General features: G+C 38.5%; 1 protein-coding gene across 9 annotated transcripts in view; it reads right to left on the bottom strand.

Moving 5' to 3' along the window:
* Positions 1–19,799, bottom strand: part of CNOT2 (CCR4-NOT transcription complex subunit 2) — a 121,679-nt gene that overhangs the window by 48,677 nt on the left and 53,203 nt on the right. For 6 of the 9 annotated variants that reach the window (XM_002711329.5, XM_070052629.1, XM_008256781.4 and 3 more), the window contains one exon: positions 2,877–2,999. In XM_002711329.5, the coding sequence (XP_002711375.1) occupies positions 2,877–2,999 (123 nt within the window). Of the gene's footprint in view, positions 1–2,876; positions 3,000–14,999; positions 15,058–19,799 lie in introns of all 9 variants that reach the window. The other 3 variants (XM_017341980.3, XM_070052630.1, XM_070052627.1) reach the window with 1 other exon arrangement.

Raw genomic sequence — 19,799 nt, 5'->3', positions numbered from 1 at the left:
TGCTTGGGCCCCTGCACCTATGTAGGAGACCCGAGGAAGCTCCTAGCTCTTGGCTTCAGCCTGGCCCAGGCCCCACCATTTGGCGAGTTGGGCCAGTAGATGGAAGATCTCTGTTTGTCTCTCTATATAGCTCTGCCTTTCAATTAAATAAAATAAATGTTTAAAAAGATAAAAAGAGTTTATTTTCGTCTAGGATATTGAAATTCATGAATAGTTTTTTCATAGTACACATCTTACATAACTTCTTGAGAATTCCTCTCAAATATTATCATTCTCATTTTACAGATGAGGGAACTAGGCTTGGAAGAGTTCTTGCTGACAGGACAAGTCAGTATCCAAACACATATCTGCATCTTAATCTGTATATTACACTTAGATGATTTAAAAAAAGTTCCATAGAGCAAATCATTCTGTGTTACTTCCCTGACAACCAACTAGACTGGAATTGGTAACTAATATACTTGAGTATCTGTGTGAATGTATGCATTAATTCTGAAACTCAAACACAGCATTTCTGTTATCTGTAAGTCACCTCTGCCATTCATTTTCTTTTTTTTTTTTTTTGAAAGGCAGAGTGGACAGTGAGAGAGAGAGAGAGAGAGAAAGGTCTTCCTTTGCTGTTGGTTCACCCTCCAATGGCCGCCGCGGCCGGCGCGCTGCGGCCGGCGCACCGCGCTGATCCGATGGCAGGAGCCAGGAGCCAGGTGCTTTTCCTGGTCTCCCATGGGGTGCAGGGCCCAAGCACCTGGGCCATCCTCCACCGCACTCCCTGGCCACAGCGGAGAGCTGGCCTGGAAGAGGGGCAACCGGGACAGAATCCGGCGCCCCGACCGGGACTAGAACCCGGTGTGCCGGCGCCGCTAGGCGGAGGATTAGCCTAGTGAGCCGCGGCGCCGACCAAGCCATTCATTTTCTTAAAAATAACTTAATTTTTTCATTTTATTTGAAAGTCAAAGAGACACAGACAGAGAACTAGAGATTGGTAAGAGAAAAATCTTCCATTTATATGTTCACTCCTCAAATGCCCACAACAGCCAGAGCTGAACCAGGTCAAAGTCAGGAGCCCTGAACTTAATCTAGTCTCCCACATGATTTTCAAGGACCCAAGTAATTGAGCTATCACCTGCTACCTACCCAGGATATGCATTAGCAAGAAGCTCAATGGATGCAGAAAAGCTAAAATAAGCATTCCAAAATGAGATGCAGGTATCTCAAGCGTTAACCACTGTACTATACACCTCCCCTGTTCACTCATTTTCTAAACACACTCTATTTCAGATTTCAGTTCCAAGTCTAGAGGTACTTCAATGTGTCTTCATATTTTGGCCTTCCTATTGAGATGCCAGTTGGGACTCATACCCTCTAACAAGGTGCCTGGGTTTCACTGCCATTCCAGCTTCCTGTGGATTTGCATCCAGGGAGGTGGCAAGTGATGATTCTTCCCCACCCCCATGGGAGACTTGGACTGAATTCCTGGCTCGCAGGTCTGGTTTGGCACAGCCTCAGCTATTGCATGTATTTAAGGAGTAAACCAGCAGATGAAAGGTATCTCTATCTCAGTTCTCACAAATTATATTTAAAAAAAAGATTGTTGTGGTTTAACAAAAATTTCTGATGTCTTTGCATGGCTTTTTCATAATAATCATTTTCCATAAATTTCCTAAAGACCTCTGATAAAACTTTGTCATCAAAGGGTAATATTTCATCACAATTTTTCTGTCAAACTTAACTTTATTACAATCACAAAAACACACAAATTGGGAGTTTTATGGTTTTTGTGGTTATACTATCAAAAATACATCACAAATTCTTTACCTACAAACATTCAAATACAGAAATAATGATTCAAATATAATTTACATTGAATACCTAGAATGGCAGTTAAGACCTTTAATGATGCAACTGATAGCTGTTTCCAAAATGAAAAATTTTCAAGTAAAAATAAAGGAAGAAAATATTAAAACAAGGGGGAAAAGTAAAACTATACTCCAAACTTAAACCTAAGTTAGGCAAATTTGTGAAATCCTAAAAAGATACAAGTGATATATTGATAATCAACTTTATAGCAAAATGAGATTTGTTATATACCTTAGAATTTTACAAGTGCTCTAAACATCAGTAACAATTTCAATGGGTTAACAGCTGCAGTAGATTGTTTTACATATATAGTGAAATTGGGAATAGTAATTTTGTAAAGGTTTTAAAAGGAAAAAAACTTTGGGTCGGTACAAAGTACATTATGTAATCAGCAGGATTACAGTATATAATAAAGTAGCTAAATAGAATTCGAACTGAAAGTAACTTTAAAATATTTTACAAATTTGCTAATTATGATTAGGCTATGCCCTAAGCCCTTTTATCCCAAAAGGGATTACTGGACTACTAAATCTTTAAAAGCCCTTAATTCATATCTCTGTATCATCCACTATATTTTCAATACAGTTTTTCAAAAATATCTCTACTGTAGAACCCATATATTATAGCTGATAAATATTCTCTGCCTGTGGTCCAGCTTTAAAGCCATAATATTACACAATTAAGGATAAAGTTTATTTGAAGCTTGCCATTATAATTTTTAATCTGTGCAAATCTGCCATCTACTCTTTATATGATTTGTTTTAATATAAAAGTAAGTTACTTCCTGTATTAAATAAAACCCACTGGTGATCTAGAAGATATACTATGTGATTTTTGAGTACTTCCTACCACAGTATTAATCTTATCCCAACATGACATCTGTGTTTCCCATTGGAGCGTAGTTCATTGTCTTTGTATCCCAGGGTCTAACACTGTGCCTAAAACGTAAGTTATTCAGCCACAGAATACTCCGCAGTTGGTGTGCTGCTAAGTAAAAACAATGCAACTGATTAACTTACCTCTTTTTCTGACCGATGTGGAAACATAGAAGACTGGCTGTAGTACATGTTTTCGTCATGGTAATCACTGTCGACCCCCTCTACAAACTTCTTTCTTGAAGCACCAAACATGCTGTTTGTCACCTAGACAAAAATATTACTTTTATCAAGAGAGATATTTTGGCGATGTCCAGCTTTATCTTATTCTCATATGGAAAATGAAATTAAGGGAGAATTGACAAGATACAGAAATTGATCAACTAAGGGCTAAGGGAACTATATGATAAAGTCATAAATCTGATTTTCACAAAAGATTTCCAAGCCCTAAGAATATAAAGATAATCTTAAAGCCTGTATGATGCAGCAGAATTTCACTTACTTTTAAAAAACTTACTCACATATTCTTGAAAAACAGTAACCTCAAACAAAATTTTCCAATAGATTTTTTAATTAAAATAGTGAAAATCTTCAAGTACACCTTAAAACTGGAGTTTCTGATATTACTGTCTATTTTCTAAAGTATCTGTTTTCCAGAGCATATCATCTTTACTATCTAAATTCACTGAGATACAGCATTTTGTGCATCAGTATATAGTGGTATACTAGAATTTTACCTAAAGCCATAAGTACCCACTCACATAACAGGACAATTTTATATTCATCACACTGGTATGAACTTCTTATCTCAATTATGGAAACTGCTTAGTCTTCCATTTAAGTATTTTCAACACCCAACACTAGCAATTTTGAGCCCACACCAAGATAATTACTAAAATCTGGACTAATTTTTATTTGTAATTTTTTTAAGGTGATCTCTATGAAGTTTCCAAAACAATGAACTAACCAAGGTTATTTAAGGTCAATGTATTTTCCCCATAACAGTACTATGAAGTTCAAAATAAACTGAAATGCCAGTGGCAACAGATTTCTAAAAAATCTGAATCTAACAATTTTCACAAGTACAATTTTGAATGAAAATTCACCTCAAACTTGACACTGAATATTTTCTTAAATTGTAAGTAAGAATTGAACAATATCCTCTATTTTTTATTGCAAAACAAAACATCGGTCACTACGAAAGTGGTGAACCGATAAGTTGCAGATTACGAAGGCCAAATTTTATGTGCATGCTATTTAATAACTATTTCTTAAATTCTGCTGATTTGTAGGAAACTCTTTAAATACGCTTCCTAATGAGGTCTGACAAAATGGTATTCAGTTAAATATAAGCAACAGTCTAAGGACACCTTCATCATTTCTTTGCTGTTTTGGACTAGAAACCTCTTTATGTTCGAAATATAGAAAGATATTTTTTAAAGCAGCCTGTAGGTAGGCACTTAATCTTCTTTGGACAGTGAATCCCCTAGTAAATCTCACGAAAGCCACTCTGCAATACTAAGTGAAATTTCAGACTACGATCCCATATTCCTATCCAACAACCTATTAAGCTGTCCCCAACAAGGATTCAAAACAATATTCTTTGGTGAGTTTATATTTTCAGAAAAGAAACATGGGTAAAAAAATATAGTTTACAAATAAAAATCTGATATAAAAGAGATTATAGAAGTTTTGTTTTGTAAAAGTTAAGAATACATTTAATTCTCTTCATAGGACCTTTAATATTAAACTCCAATTCTAAGCAAGAATAAACATGGAAAAATAACATGAAAGTATACATAATTCAATAAATTTTCAGGTGAACACCAGGTTATCTCTTACCAAATTTCACACACATAAAAAAACTCAAATGAATACAAAGTGAACTCTTCTTCTGACAACATTTGCATAATATTTTTCATCAAAATAAATTATAGACTGCTAGATTCAAACACTAAAATTATATAGATTAAAAGCTTAAAGCTTAATATAGTTCAAAGAGGTCTGTTTTGAAAGTAAAAGTAACTACATGGAATGTCTCTAGTAAAAGAAAATACAGACTTGTTCGGCTTCTATCAATACCAGATTTTTTCAAGACTCACTGTGTGTTGAAGGGAGAGGGCAGCAAACATGAAGCACTTCATTTTTGCTTTGTGCACTTCAACACAGAAATTCCATCATGAGTATACTCATTATTTTGGTACGACTTCAGCATACTGTACTTTCTAAATATAAGCCCCAGTCTAGGGATGGGTACTGGGACAACATAAAGTTCTGAACAATGACAAAGTCAGAAGAAAAATATGACAAGGCAAGTTTTTCATAAAGCTATAGACTAATTTAATTTTAAAGGGAATAGGATGCCTCAACTACTTCAGCCATCACCCCTGCCTTTCAGGGCACATAACAGCAGGAAGCTGGAATCAGGACTCAAACCCACACTCTCCAACATGGGCTGTGGGCATCGCATGCAGCATCTTAACTGCTATGCCAAATACCCAGAATTTGGGATGTATTTTTTTTTTAATGATTCTAGTAAGTCTGTAAGGAACATTCTGAAGAGGGGATAAGAGAAGCAGGAAAATGGCATAAGGGGCTAGTGACAGATGACCATGGTTTGCATGGCACTGGTAGCAGCAGAGGTAGTAAGCAGTGTTGGATTAAAGGAATACTTTGAAAAGAGCTGATATGAAAGAAAGGCTGGAAGGATGGCTGTGGGATACAAAAGGGTAACGTATCACCTTTTCCCCAGGGGAAGAGAATAAGGTCAAGTACCTAGAAATCAGCTTAGAGGATATATGGTTACTATTTTAAAAATACTATATAGCTAATCCTCCGCCTTGCGGCGCCGGCACACCGGGTTCTAGTCCCGGTCAGGGCGCAGGATTCTGTCCCGGTTGCCCCTCTTCCAGGCCAGCTCTCTGCTGTGGCCAGGAAGTGCAGTGGAGGATGGCCCAAGTGCTTGGGCCCTGCACCCCATGGGAGACCAGGAGAAGCACCTGGCTCCTGCCTTTGGATCAGCGCGGTGTGCCGGCCGCAGCATGCTGGCCGTGGCGGCCATTGGAGGGTGAACCAACGGATAGGAAGACCTTTCTCTCTCTCTCTCTCTCACTGTCCACTCTGCCTGTCAAAACAAAAAAAAAATTACTATATATCATGTATCAGGGAACTTCAAACAGTCCATGGAAAATTGGAAATAAAAGTTGTTTATTCTGCTACAAAAATTTTTGTGAAACTCATCTATAGTCTTCATGATACACCTTTTCCATAAACGTTTTCAAGACTCCTTGTATATTAAAGTCAGTTCGATAAGTAGATATAATTAATTACATATTTTCTCTTGTGCTAGATATAAAATGTTAGAATCTTTGATATGTATTATTTTTTTTTCAAGTAAACATTTCAAAGGTTTTCATCTGCTTTATTAACTGATCAGCTTCTCTCAATTCTCAGAACAGATTCCAACAAGAAGCACAAATTGAGATTTTTACAAAGGAAAACTAAACCTATGTTCCAAAGTTTCTTAAACTTTTTTGAACACAGATCTAAAACACTTAATCAAAATACTTTTTCTTTTGATTCCACTGAACTAAGTAACATATTCTAAAAGGTACTTAACAAAAATTAATCTTCTCTATCAGATTGACTCTCAAAAAAAACTGGTCTGGAAAAGTAGCACACAGAGAATTTTGACTGGATGCAGGATGGAAGAACAAAATTGGCTGGCTTTTTCCCAACATACTCACCTTCTTTCTTTAGTTTGGACTAGTTATAAATTCCTAACATATGACAACCTCAGTATTTAAATACAGTATTTCAAAGCCAAACATGGTAAACCAGAGTAATTACAGAAAAGAATTTTCAGAAGCCCCAAACTTGTGAAAATCCAACCAAAAATCTCACAGAAGCCTGCAAAAGTGGTCCTGATGTAGGTGGGATGAATGGCAATCAGGCAGAAAACAAGAGGAAGAAAATCAAAAGAAACAAGAGGCAAAGCCTGAAGCTTCTGAAATGGTCAAGGGAACAAAATTAGGACACTTAATAAGTGTAACTTGAATATACACAGAAAGACAAGAAAGAATGGTGAAAAATAGATTCAGACCATGTCCAAGGCAAGATGGACATTTAATCTTACACAAATGTCCTTCAGCAAGGCCTCTGGTGAGGAACTTAACCTGAAACCTTTTATTGTCTATAACGCTGGGAAGGGGGACCTATACCATGGCAGAATGGTCCTTTCCTGACAACAAATACAATTTAATCTCAAAATCAATCTTCTTTTTAACTCAAAATTCTACCAGCCTATTTTAAAGTGCTGCTAGGTATATCCACCTGAGAAGTACAACTTAAAAAAAGGAATACTTAAAACTAAATTGTTGAGTGACTTTCTCCAACTTTGTTCTGTACATCTCTAAAGTTCATCCTTTCCTCAGAGCAGCGTTCACATCAGTCTGCTTTTCGCCATTCTTCCTATTCTCAGCTTAAACACTGCACCAATTTTTTTTTTAGCCTCTTAACTGGTCTCCTTTTACATTTCAACAAACATTGCTGAAGACTTACTACATGAATTATACCAAAGATTGTGCTAATGAAAACAAAAGCTGAAGAAATAATAGCTCCAATCTTGATGCTCACAGTCAAACTAAGAGACAAACCTGCAAATAATTGTAATATGAAAATCTGATCAGGTACCTTGAGGATACAAATAAGAGAACATCTAACTTTGAGCCAAACAGACTTAAAGGTTGTACTGTCAAAATAGTAATGATTGGACAAAGCTTTGATAAAAAAAAAAAAAAAAAAAAAAAAAAAAAAAAAAAAAGTGCCGGCATCCCCTGTGGGCGCTGGTTCAAGACCTAGCTGCTCCACTTCCAATCCAGCTCTCTGCTATGGTGTGGGAGAGCAGTAGAGGATGGCCCAAGTTGGGCCCTTGCACCCACACAGGAAACCCGGAAGAAGCTCCTGGCTTCTGGCTTCAGATCGGCACAGCTCTAGCCATTGAGGCCATCTGGGGAATGAACCAGCAGATGGAAGACCTCTCTCTCTCTCTCTCTGCCTCTCCTCTCTCTGTGTAACTCTGACCTTCAAATAAATAAATAAATCTTAAAAAAAAAAAAAAAAGTAGGAGTGGGATGGGTAAAGAAAGCAAATACTGGCATAAGAGTAAGCACAACCAAGCGCTCAGAAGTGACAGACGGCACAGGCAACAACAAAACTTTCAGTATGGTCAACACAGAGGGTATCGGGAAGGAAAACGATAAATGAGCTGGCAGGACCTTCAGTACCAGGTTAAGAGGGCAAGAGTAGAATAAGGCAAACCAGGTTTAAAAAATCTAGGTGATAGCTGAGTCCAGTCTGACTTAGTTTAACAGTTTATTATGGAGTCCATATTACTAACCACATACACTATCTTGATAGTCGCTGTTCTCAAACCTCTAGTAAGCATCTACACACAGGATACAGCTCAAGATTCCTAAGATCATGACCTCAACACAACTTTCCAGCAGCAATTACCTTAAAATCCAAAACAAACTCTAGGCCTCTGCTTCATCTTTGGTTATTCAGTTATTCCTATTCACAGAAATTTCTAGGGAAAACAAAACTATCAGTAACCCCTGCAATCTACAAAAATTAAAATCCAAGCTGATCAAATTTTATGCCCACCAACAAATATCATTCCATTCTACTATAATTTCCTAGCACAAGCCACTCTAATAAATTTCCAGACAAGTCTTTATTAATGTATTTTTATTATCTTCAAATTATCCTCCTACATCATTCAAAGTGATTCTTTTTTTAAAGATTTATTTTTATTTATTTGAAAGGTAGAGTTACAAAGAGGCGGGAGGGGGGGGGGGGGTTTCCATCCAGATTCCCCAGATGGCCATCTTCCCAGATAGCCGTCACAGCCAGAGCTGAGCCAATCCAAAGCCAGGAGCTTCTTCCGGGTATCCCATGTGAGTGCAGGGGCCCAAGGACTTGGGCCATCTTCTACTGCTTTCCCAGGCCATAGAGGAGAGCCAGATCGGAAGTAGAGCAGCTAGGACTCAAACTGGTGTCCAGATGGGATGCCGGCACCACAGGTGGTGGTTTTACCCCACCTATGCCACAGTCTAGCCCCAAAGTGATTATTTTTATTCATTTATTTTATTTGAAAGTCAGAGTTACACAGAGAGAGGAGAGGCAGAGAGAGAGGTCTTCCATCTGCTGGTTCCCTCACCAGTTGGCCGCAACAGCCGGAGCTGCGCCAACCTGAAGCCAGGAGCCAGGAGCTTCTTCTGCATCTCCTATGCAGGTGCAGGGGCCCAAGAACTTGGGCAATCCTCTGCTTTCCCAAGCCACAGCAGAGAGCTGGATTGGAAGTGGAGCTGCCGGGACTCGAACCAGTGCCCATATGAGATACTGGCACTGCAGGTGGCAGCTTTACCCATTACACCAGAGCGTCAGCCCCCTAAAGTGATTTTTCAAAGTAAAAATTTCTTATCTTCCTTGCCCTTCTTATGAAAATTCCTCAACAGCACTCTCAAATCAATCAGGTCCTATGTGACCTCTATGATCTTCTCTTGCCACAGATCTCTGACACCATTAAACTCTTGCTACATCTTCAGTTACTCAAACACAAGCTTTTTCTCACCTCGGGGTCTTTGAATATATTGACACCTTTACTTAAAATGTCCTTTCTCTCATCAGTCTTTGAAAACATTCACACTAAGCCAAGATTCCCGTTTTACATAGCCGTAGAAAATATTTGATAATGGGGCCAGTGCTGTGGTACAGCGGGGTTAAAGCCTTGGTCTGCAGTGCTGGCATCATATATTGGCACCAGTTCGAGTCCCAGCTGCTCCACATTTAATCCAGCACTCTGCTAATGCACCTGGGAAAGCAGAGGACAATGGCCCAAGTCCTTGGAGCTCTGCACCCACATGAGACCAGGAAGAAGCTCTTGGCTTCAGATTTGCCCAGCTCTGGCCATTGCAGCCATTTGGGGAGTGAACCAGCGGATGGAAGACCTCTCTCTCTGTCTCTACCTCTCTCTGTAACTCTGTGCCTTTCAAATAAATAAAATGAATCTTTAAAAAAAAATCATGTATTCTTCATGTCCTTAGAGAAGTGATAGAAAATTTTGATAATTATAATAAACTAATTTCATTGCCACTTACTATGTGCCAAACAACACTCTAAATGCTTTAAAAGGTTTATTTATATAGTCACCATTATGGTGCTACGAGGTAAGAAGAATCACTATCCTTATTTTGTAGCTGAAAAACCTGGGAATCCAGGGAAGATACTCCAGGTTACATAGCTGATAAATGTACGGACAGGTTTTGAACCCAATCTGCTGGGGTCCTTCCTTTTAATCACTATAATACACCGACTCTCAAACATACAACCTACTGTTTAATGTGTGTTTTCTTTCTGACCTCTAAAGGGAAAAGCAGTAAAGAGGAAGAGGGAGAAGAGGTAGAAGAGAGGAAAAAGGTTACCTGTGCCAAGCAATCAAACATTTGTTGCGTGCCAACAAAAGGTAACTTTACAGAAAAAGGAGACTGGACTATGACAAGACAAAAACTGGTGTCTACAATAGTGATACTTTAGAGGTTACATTAATTTTAGGACAAAATTATGCTTAAAAGAATACTATCCATTGGGGCAGGTGCTGTGGCACAGCGGGTTAACGCCCTGGTCTGAAGCACCAGCATCCCATATGGGCGCCAGTTCGAGTCCCGGCTGCTCCTCTTCCGATCCAGCTCTTTGCTATGGCCTGGGATAGCAGTGGAGGATGGCCCAAGTCCTTGGGCCCCTGCACCCACATGGGAGACCTGGAAGAAACTCCTGGCTCCTGGCTTCAGATCAGCGCAGCTCTGGCCATTGTGGTCATCTGGGGAGTGAACCAGCGGATGGAAGACCCCTCTCTCTGTCTCTACCTCTCTCTGTAACTCTGTCTTTCAAATAAATAAATCTTTAAAAAAAAACTATTAATTAAGAAATTATTATACAAGTACAGCTTCAAATCAGTAGGAATGAACACAAAAATTATATACACCCTGTTTCCATATTTCAAATGAACATTAATGCTTTCTATATACAGTGAACATAATTTTAATCACTTCAGAAATCAGAATGATTATAACCATACTCTAATTTCATTATAAATATACTAATGTAGACAATGCAGTACCACTACATAGAATACATCTAAAACTAGGTTAAGGGGCCAACATTGTGGCATAGCGAGTTAAGCTGCCACCTGCAACACTAGCATCCCATATGGGCACCGATTTGAGTCCCAGCTGCTCCACTTCTGATGCAGCTCCCTGCTAACGGGCCTGGAAAAAGCAGCCGAAGATGGCTAAAGTGCTTGGGTCCCTGCTACCCACGTGGGAGACCTGAAAGAAGATCCTAACTCCTGGCTTTTGGCTTTGGCCTGGCCTGGCGCCGGCCATTGCAGCCATTGGAGAGGAAACCAGAAAACGGAAAATCGATTCTCTGTCTCTCCCTCTAACTCAGACTTTCAAATAAAAAATAAATATTTGGAAAAAAAACCTAGATTAAACCAAGAACAAATCTCTAATAAAAACCTTTTCTTAAAAAAAAAAAAAAAACCTTTTCTTATTATCTCTAATGTAGCAAGTTTTAGTGCTAACATGTTAATATAGATGTCTTACAAAATTATTTAACATTAAAAACATCTGTATTAAGATTTTCACTGAGCTGGCGCCGCGGCTCACTAGGCTAATCCTCTGCCTTGCAGCACCGGCACACAGGGTTCTAGTCCCGGTCAGGGCGCCGGATTCTGTCCCGGTTGCCCCTCTTCCAGGCCAGCTCTCTGCTGTGGTCCGGGAGTGCAATGGAGGATGGCCCAAGTCCTTGGGCCCTGCACCCCATGGGAGACCAGGAAAAGCACCTGGCTCCTGGCTTCGGATCAGTGTGGTGCACCGGCCGCAGCGCGCCGGCCATGGTGGCCATTGGAGGGTGAACCAACGGCAAAGGAAGACCTTTCTCTGTCTCTCTCACTGTCCACTCCGCCTGTCCAAAAAAAAAAAAAAGGACTTTTCACTGCTTCAGAGACACCAAATCTTCTATCTACAGCATTTGTACCCACATTGTGTTACAAAGGGTACAGCGCTAACTGCAAGAGGTGATACAGTGCTTAAGAGGGAGGACCAAAATTGTTCCTGTTTTATTAAGAGATTTTAGTTATTTATTCCGATTGCTGAATACAGAATTTAACTTCTTACTTCCCTCTCTCAATTCTGTATTTATTAAACACTTAACATACATAACTTCTTCCATAAAGTAAAAATTAATAAAATTCAGAGTAAATTACCATCAACACTTATCTGCTTTTATCAAGAGACAGTCAATATTTGAAACCAATCATGAAGAGCCCTAATTGAAGGATATTTTATAATTGCCCTTTGGAGGGAAAATATAATAGGTCAAATCTCATTAAGAAACTGCCCAAATTCTATGTACCTAAAATATTCTTATATCAAATAATGTATTTGACAGAAATATGTATAATCCAAGGAATTCTTATTTTAGCAATATGCTTCGGTAATAGCATTTTCAGCTGCCTATCCTACTTCACAAGTATTATAAATAATCTTTATTTAATTCTTGAAAAACACTAAAAAGGAAAGGGACTAAAAGGAGAAAAAAAGCACATACACTGGACCAAAAAAAAGATGCTGTCTCCTAAGAAACCTATTACTCAAAGACTTCCCTAGTTCTAGAATACTGTAGAGTGTGGGGTTGATATTTCCAATGATAAGTGGTAAGGAATAGTTCATTAATCTGCAAAAGATGAATTCAAAAAGTGAGGGTTTAAGTTTATTTTGGACAGTAGGTAATTATCTTGAAATCGAATCCTTTTCAAGAGTTACAGAAATATTTGATGTATTTCTGTATATTTTTGGAGGCTCATACAAAATAAGTAAGGTTCTCTGCAGCTGAGAGAAAGATGGGGGGAGCAGTTGTGGGTATGTAAAAGAGAGACATAGAAACAAACACACAGAGAGAAAGAGAACCATCACACTTTTCCTAATTCAAAAACAATTCACCAGTATCTGGTACCTAAGCTGTACTTTTTTTTTTTTCCAAATATTCCCAAAAACCATGTCCAGCACCCTCTAAAAACTCACTAAAGATCATTATGAAAATGCTGTAAACATTCTTGTTAGTTTGACTTTGTTCTAGAGTCAGTGCATTGTACATGCTTCAACCTGAATCAACACTTTGATGGTTTTCCAAAATCGTAAAACTTCCCATACCAAAATGCTTCGTCCAGATTCAAATCTGAACTGTCAACATATCAGCTTTAAAAGATAAGTGCACCATCCTAAAACCAAACCTCTTTAATTCCAAGAGTGCTAATCCATAAAAATTAAGTACACAATCATGTATCAACTAAGGAACCAAATATACTGTTTCCTCTTAAGAACAATGATAAGTTAGACTGAGAACTCACACAATAAAGCCTAAAAGTAGTACTTTGTCCTTTAATAGTATGACATAAAATTACAAAATGTAGATGGAGGGACACACAACAGTAGAAAAATCTCTAACTTTAGGATACAAAACAAATCTTCTGGCCATAAAGAAAAAGTTCTAATGAGAGTGAATATTTTAAAGTAATCTGTAAAAGAAAAGGGAGAAGAATCAGCCCAATATAAAATGGAGGAAGGGATTATGAATATATCCTGACAAAAAATTGAATCTATGATCTCCTTTGCTGCAGGTTATGTATTTCTACAAGGCTCTCAGTAAATTAAAAACTCTACAACTTGAAGAGAAGTTAAAACTGCTGATGACTCCGTATTTTCAAGACTCATTTTGAAATTTGAAATGTCAAATACTTGGGTGTCCCAATCTCTTTAAGTTTCAGACACTTTTTCTGAAGAAATGCCAACAATCATAGGCCATTATAAAGAGACTATTTTTCAGGGCAAGCATATGGCAATTACGATGCTACACTCCAAATGGGAGTGTCTGGGTTCATATCCCAGTTCTGCCTCTGAGTCCAGCTTTCTGCTGATGCACACTCTGGAAGGCAGCAGGTGATGGTTCAAGTACTTGGGTCCCTCACACTTAGGAGGAAGACCTGGATTCTGGTTCCTGGCTTTGCTCTGGCCCAGCCCCACAGATGTCTTGGGCAGCAGACAGAAGTTCTCTCTCTACCTTTCAAATAAAAATAAGCAAATAAAAAAGAAGTCTGTTTTTCCTGGGTTTAATTTTGCTTGTTAAACACAAAAGAATAAACAAATCACATGAATGTGAATTACATCTGGGAGAACTAAAGAAAAGAATTTTTGAAAGCTTTTCAGAAAGCAAGAGCCTGAAAAGGTACTAACCATTAAGAAGACTCGAGGGCAACATTCCTACAATACTATTTCTAAAAATCAAGCTTTAAAAAAAACTCTAATGTTAGAACATGATTTTCAGTGCAAAGTAGACAGAAAACACCAACAGTATTGATCTCTCTCTCTCTCTCTCCCTCACACACACACACACATTTAATGTATTCTTTCACTCAATAAATATTTGTGAAACTAAGCTAGATATTGTTCCTGCACTGCTTCTATCTATACTTATTTTTGTTAGCCTCAAACTTAGAGACTGGTAGAAATGTTCCAGTCCTCCTGTTAAGACTTCAAATAAAAATGATATCTGAAGCTTCTATTCCTGTAGAGATTAAAACACAGCTACCTACCTAAAACCTCAAGATAGAGAAAAGACATTTAAAACCACTAAAAGAAAAACTAAAACTTGCCACCTGAAACCACGTTCATATTGCAAAATTGTAGGCTATGGATTTCAGTTTTCTTGAACATATTTTTTCCTTAGCTTCTTTCTGAACATGGTTTTTTTGGTCTTGCTATAAACTGAAGTTTTTAACTAATCTGATATGATCATCAAACATGGAATTCACATATCAGAACATCTATGTACCCCAAAATATGTACAATTACAGCACTCAGAAGATTTGTTATATATTTTAAAAATTTAAAAATCTAAGAACCTTATTTGTATATTAAAAGTTTATTCAGCTTAAGGTTTTCCTTGTTTGCTATCTAATTAACAAAAGTTAAAACTATTTTTTTAGAACACTGAAATTTTTAATTTAATAATTAATGAGAAAAATAAAGGAACACTGTATTCCTAATCTAACAAAATGATTCACTGGTGTAATGGCCCAACATCCACCCTCAAAATACTGATGACAGTACCATTGTTTTCCCCCAGCTTTTCCCACCACATACTTACCTGTGCAACTTCTTTCAACATTTGCTACTCTGGGAATTGGAAAGCTCAGAGCTGGAGGCTGAAGTGAAGAAGGAAAGGTTGGAGGGTGAGCCATGGCACCAGCCCCACACTAGGAGCTCCCCTGAGATATTACAGCAGGGTTGACACCATAGCTCTGAAGTTCAAACTCCAGCAAACGATAAGAAAGGAGTCCAACCAGAACATGATAAACGATGGAATTCTTCTGCTCTTTGAAAAATAAGGAAATCATGCTATAAAGATCTGAATGTCCAGTTTCAACATTATGACTCCCTGTTCACCTCTTTATTATTCCCCAACCCAGAATCATCTTTCAGAATGATTCAAACTATTAATCAAAAAAAAAAAAAAAAGAAAAAAAAAGAAAAGAAAACGAAAAAAAACAAGGCAGAGCTCCCCATAAATGTGCATACTTTTCCAGAAAATACAACAAAAGGGCTTACCTGGCCATCATGAAAATGTGTAAGACAATATATTTAAACACTCTGTCTTTTCTGTACTCTCTTGCTCTGCTGAGTCCTCAACATTATATCTAAGGCTCTAAAGTTGCACCATAGATACACTTAAATTCCTCAAAGTGTGCCAGTGAGCTTTTGAAAACTAGATAACTTTGGTGCAAGTATATTTCTTAAGTGTTCCATGCTGACAAAAACAGACTCCTCCAGCAGAATAACTTGGAAAGTAATCAAAGTAGATGATAAAAATTTGAAGAAAGATTTTTAAACAAAATACTCTGAATTTGGTGCTTAAAATAAGATTTATTCACTTTTAAAAAACGTGAAACCTTGTTTGACAACATAAACATGAAAACCGAGGGGCTGGCACTGTGGCATGGTAAGTTCAGCCTCTGCCTGTGGCACTGGCATCCCATATGGGCACCAGTTTGAGTCCTGGCTGCTCCACTTTGATCCAGCTCTCTGCCACGGCCTGGGAAAGCAGTGCTTGGGCCTCTGCACCTGCATGGGAAAACCAGATGAAGCTCCTAGCTCCAGGCTTTGGATCAGCCCAGCTCCGGCCATTGGGCCATTTGGGGAGTGAACCAGCAGATGGAAGATCTCTCTCTCTCTGTCTTTCCCTCTCTCTGTAACTCTGTCTTTCAAATAAAAAAATAAATCTTTAAAAAAAAAAAAAGTAAAAATTGACTCAGAGAAAAACAAGCAATTCTCTTATGAATACTAAAACCAGTAACTATTTAAGTTAATTCAGCAAAATATTTAATAGGACAGATACTGAAAGTGACAAATTATAACCTTTATAAAAATATACATGAGTATCAGAATCTTAAATTATATAAAACAAATGAAAGTATTCATTCACCCAGGAGGCAAAGGACCTTTGAAATACTTCCAAATATCTTGCTATACAAATTAATCCAATAAACATTCAGCAAGCATCTATAGATGCTATATTTTATACTCTTATATATTCATCCACAATGTTCAGAATAAAGGGACTTCACAAATCAAAAGGAATAGGCTTGAAAAGACATTCACAATGGTTTCTTGCACCATTATTAAGTCTCCAAGACCTTAATCATTTCTGTCACCTCCAATTTCCTTTGTTACCATTCTCTCTTATTGTGCTCCAGCAAAACTGGCCTTTTTGCTGTGGTTCCTCAAACACATCAGCATACTCCTGTCCCCAGGACTTGGAAATTTCATCCTCCAGAATATCCACAGATATTCACATGCCTTCCTACTTCACCTGCTTCCGGCATCCAATCATCTCTTAGTGAAGACGCTCCTGACACTCAAAATTACAAAACTCTTTGCCCTAACCCATTACATTTATTTTTTTACATTTTCTTAGTCCTCTCCAATCTGAGACTTTACCCCAGTCTTTCCTTGTCTTTCACATGGGCTCTCATGTCAAACACATTGAGAATGTTTCACAACTGGAATCTGTTTTCTCATAACTAGACTGAAGTTACACATTTTAACATGTGCCCTTCTCATCATATACAAGTATGATGCATACACTGCAATTTATGGGTATGCACGATATTAGCGTCTTGTGAAAAGGTGATGTGCACTTTCATCTTGGTTTAGGTGGCTCATCTATAAGTTTTCTCCACTGAAAACTACTTTCCCTTTAAAATAATAAGTGTTTTAGAAAAGTCTGGAGAGAATGCGAGTATCTATCCTCAAATTTTCACCACTAATCACTTCACTCATCTGTACCAACTATCACTGTGCTGTTGTAATCATGATTTTCTATTCCCTTCCTTCTTTCTACATTTATTCACTGAGATGTTTTCATGCGATAAATCCTCTTTTAAATACATCACTGTTAAACATGAACATGGTCTCAAAGATTGTAAGTGGACCAAAGTGATACCCTAGAAGCTGAAGAATAATGAATGGCTCAAAAATGAGGTTCTTCACTCTAACAACCACATCCTTTTAGCTTTATCAAATAGTGCATTTATCCTGGTAGAAAGGAATGAATTTAACATTTCCTAAGCACTCTCTCCTGGCATTTCTAGTTCTAAATTACACAGGCATTTACTTTTCTTTTCCCTTAAAAAAGTAACGCCCTGTTTTCATTAGCATATTTATTATGCCATTTTTAGTTAACCATGCCAGACTGAAGATAATAAATACACTATTCAGTGCTATACAGTCCAGGTTTTTTGTAAGGAATATTAATCTGTAAAACAACTACTTCAGATGAGAAGATGAATGTCCACTATACTTACATGTCTATTAGATTCTAAAGAATGTTGACATAAAGAATTTAAGGTAAATGGTCCAATTTTTTGCTTTAAGTTAAACAGAATAAAAGCTTTGATGACTTTAAATACGAATTGCATTTTACTTGCTAATGTGTATTATTTTTTGCTTCTTTCCAAATGACCTTAAGTGCTGAGATAAAGTCTGCTATTTGGGGGTGCTGCACATTATGTAATATACAGCAGAAAGCATCCAAGCTTTGATGGAATACTGACAGGAAAAATTGATTCTCTTTATCAGGAATGATTTTCACCAATCTTTTGAATCAAATATAATCTTTTTCAGATTTATTTATTTACTGAAAGGCAGAGTTACAGAGAGGCAAAGGCAGAGGAAGGGGGAACGTGTGGAGAGATAGGTGTCTTCCATCCCCTGGTGCACTCCCCAGATGGCTACAACAACCAGAGCTGGGCCAATCTGAAGCCAGGAACCAGAAGTTTCTTCTGGATCTCCCACATGGGTACAGGGGCCCAAGGACTTGGGCCATCTTCTACTGCTTTCCCAGGCCACAGCAAAGAGCTGGATTGGAAGTGGAGCAGCCAAGACTTCAACTGGCGCCCATATGGGATGCCGGCACTACAGGTGGCAGCTTTACCCACTGTGCCACAGCGTCAGCCTCTGAAATATAATTTTTAAAAACTGAAACACAAGACTTCCACATCCAACCAAATAATAATAATCCTCCCCTCTCCCACCTAAGATGACTTAACCATGAACAAAATTTATTAAGCAATGGTTTTCATGTGAAGCCCACTGATCTCTGTGAATTGAGAGAGTCTGGATACTTCAGGGCAGGTGGAGTAAGGGCGGCTCATGCACCCAGCAGGAGAGCTTCTAGAGTAAGTGCTATGAAAGGGTTCTCTAGAGTCTTTAGCTCAGTACTGGGCACATGCAGGGGAGGGAAACCACAGAGAGAAGAGCCACCAGAAAGGAACAGAAGAATAAATTCCCAGAGATCACACTGGACTGAGAAGCTTTTACATTCCCATTAGCCAGCAGTGGAAAAATATAGAAAAACTAATTCACAGAGTATGGCTAAGTACTAAGAAAAATAATGTCTTAGCAGGTGGGGGGGAATACCTGGCCATAAACTGAAGGAGACTGTGGTGCTGTTTAACAAAAATAAAAAAATAAAAATAAATTAAAAAAAAAAAGGGAGTCTCAAAAGAATCAAAGGCCTTCTAGTTTTTCATTTTTAAATACAAAGTCTGGACTACTTTTTACTTCTATTCATTTGAAAGGCAGACAGGGACAGAGGGAGAGAAAGAGAGAGAAAGAAAGGAGCAGAGGAAAAGAAAGATACTTCCTATCTGCTAGTTTACTCCTCAAATGCCTTTAGTGGCTGGGTCTGGGCCAAGCCAAATGTGGAAGCTATGAATTTAATCCAGGTCTCTTATGTGAGTGGCAAAGAACAGCCAGGGCACACAGTAACCTGGAATCAAGAGCAGAATCAGGAGCAGAGCCTGGGCTGGAACCTAGGTACTCTAATAAGGAAATGTGGACATCCCAAGGGTATCTCATCCACTGAGCCAAATGCTCCCCACCAGATGATTTCTAAGTACCTCTACTGTATTAAAAATAAAAATGTTTTTAATGCTAGTATTAGAAACAAGAATGACAGATTTTTCATTAGAAATAAATCAGGGCCGGCTCCGTGGCTCAATAGGCTAATCCTCCACCTTGCGGCGCTGGCACACTGGGTTCTAGTCCCGGTCGGGGCGCCGGATTCTGTCCCGGTTGCCCCTCTTCCAGGCCAGCTCTCTGCTGTGGCCCGGGAGTGCAGTGGAGGATGGCCCAAGTCCTAGGGCCCTGCACCCGCATGGGAGACCAGGAGAAGCACCTGGCTCCTGGCTTCAGATCAGCGCAGTGCGCCTGCTGTAGCACGTCGGCAGGGACGGCCATTGGAGGGTGAACCAACGGCAAAAGGAAGACCTTTCTCTCTGTCTCTCTCTCTCTCTCACTGTCCACTCTGCCTGTCAAAAAAAAAAAAAAAAAAAAATCAGAAGACAGTAGAGTGCCATCTTTAAAATTCTAAAGGGAGGCTCACTAG

This window comes from Oryctolagus cuniculus, chromosome 11 (assembly GCF_964237555.1).
Source record: "Oryctolagus cuniculus chromosome 11, mOryCun1.1, whole genome shotgun sequence".
NCBI lineage: Eukaryota > Metazoa > Chordata > Mammalia > Lagomorpha > Leporidae > Oryctolagus > Oryctolagus cuniculus.
Note: the sequence above shows the minus strand (reverse complement) of the source record. Positions and strands in the feature narration are given on the sequence as shown.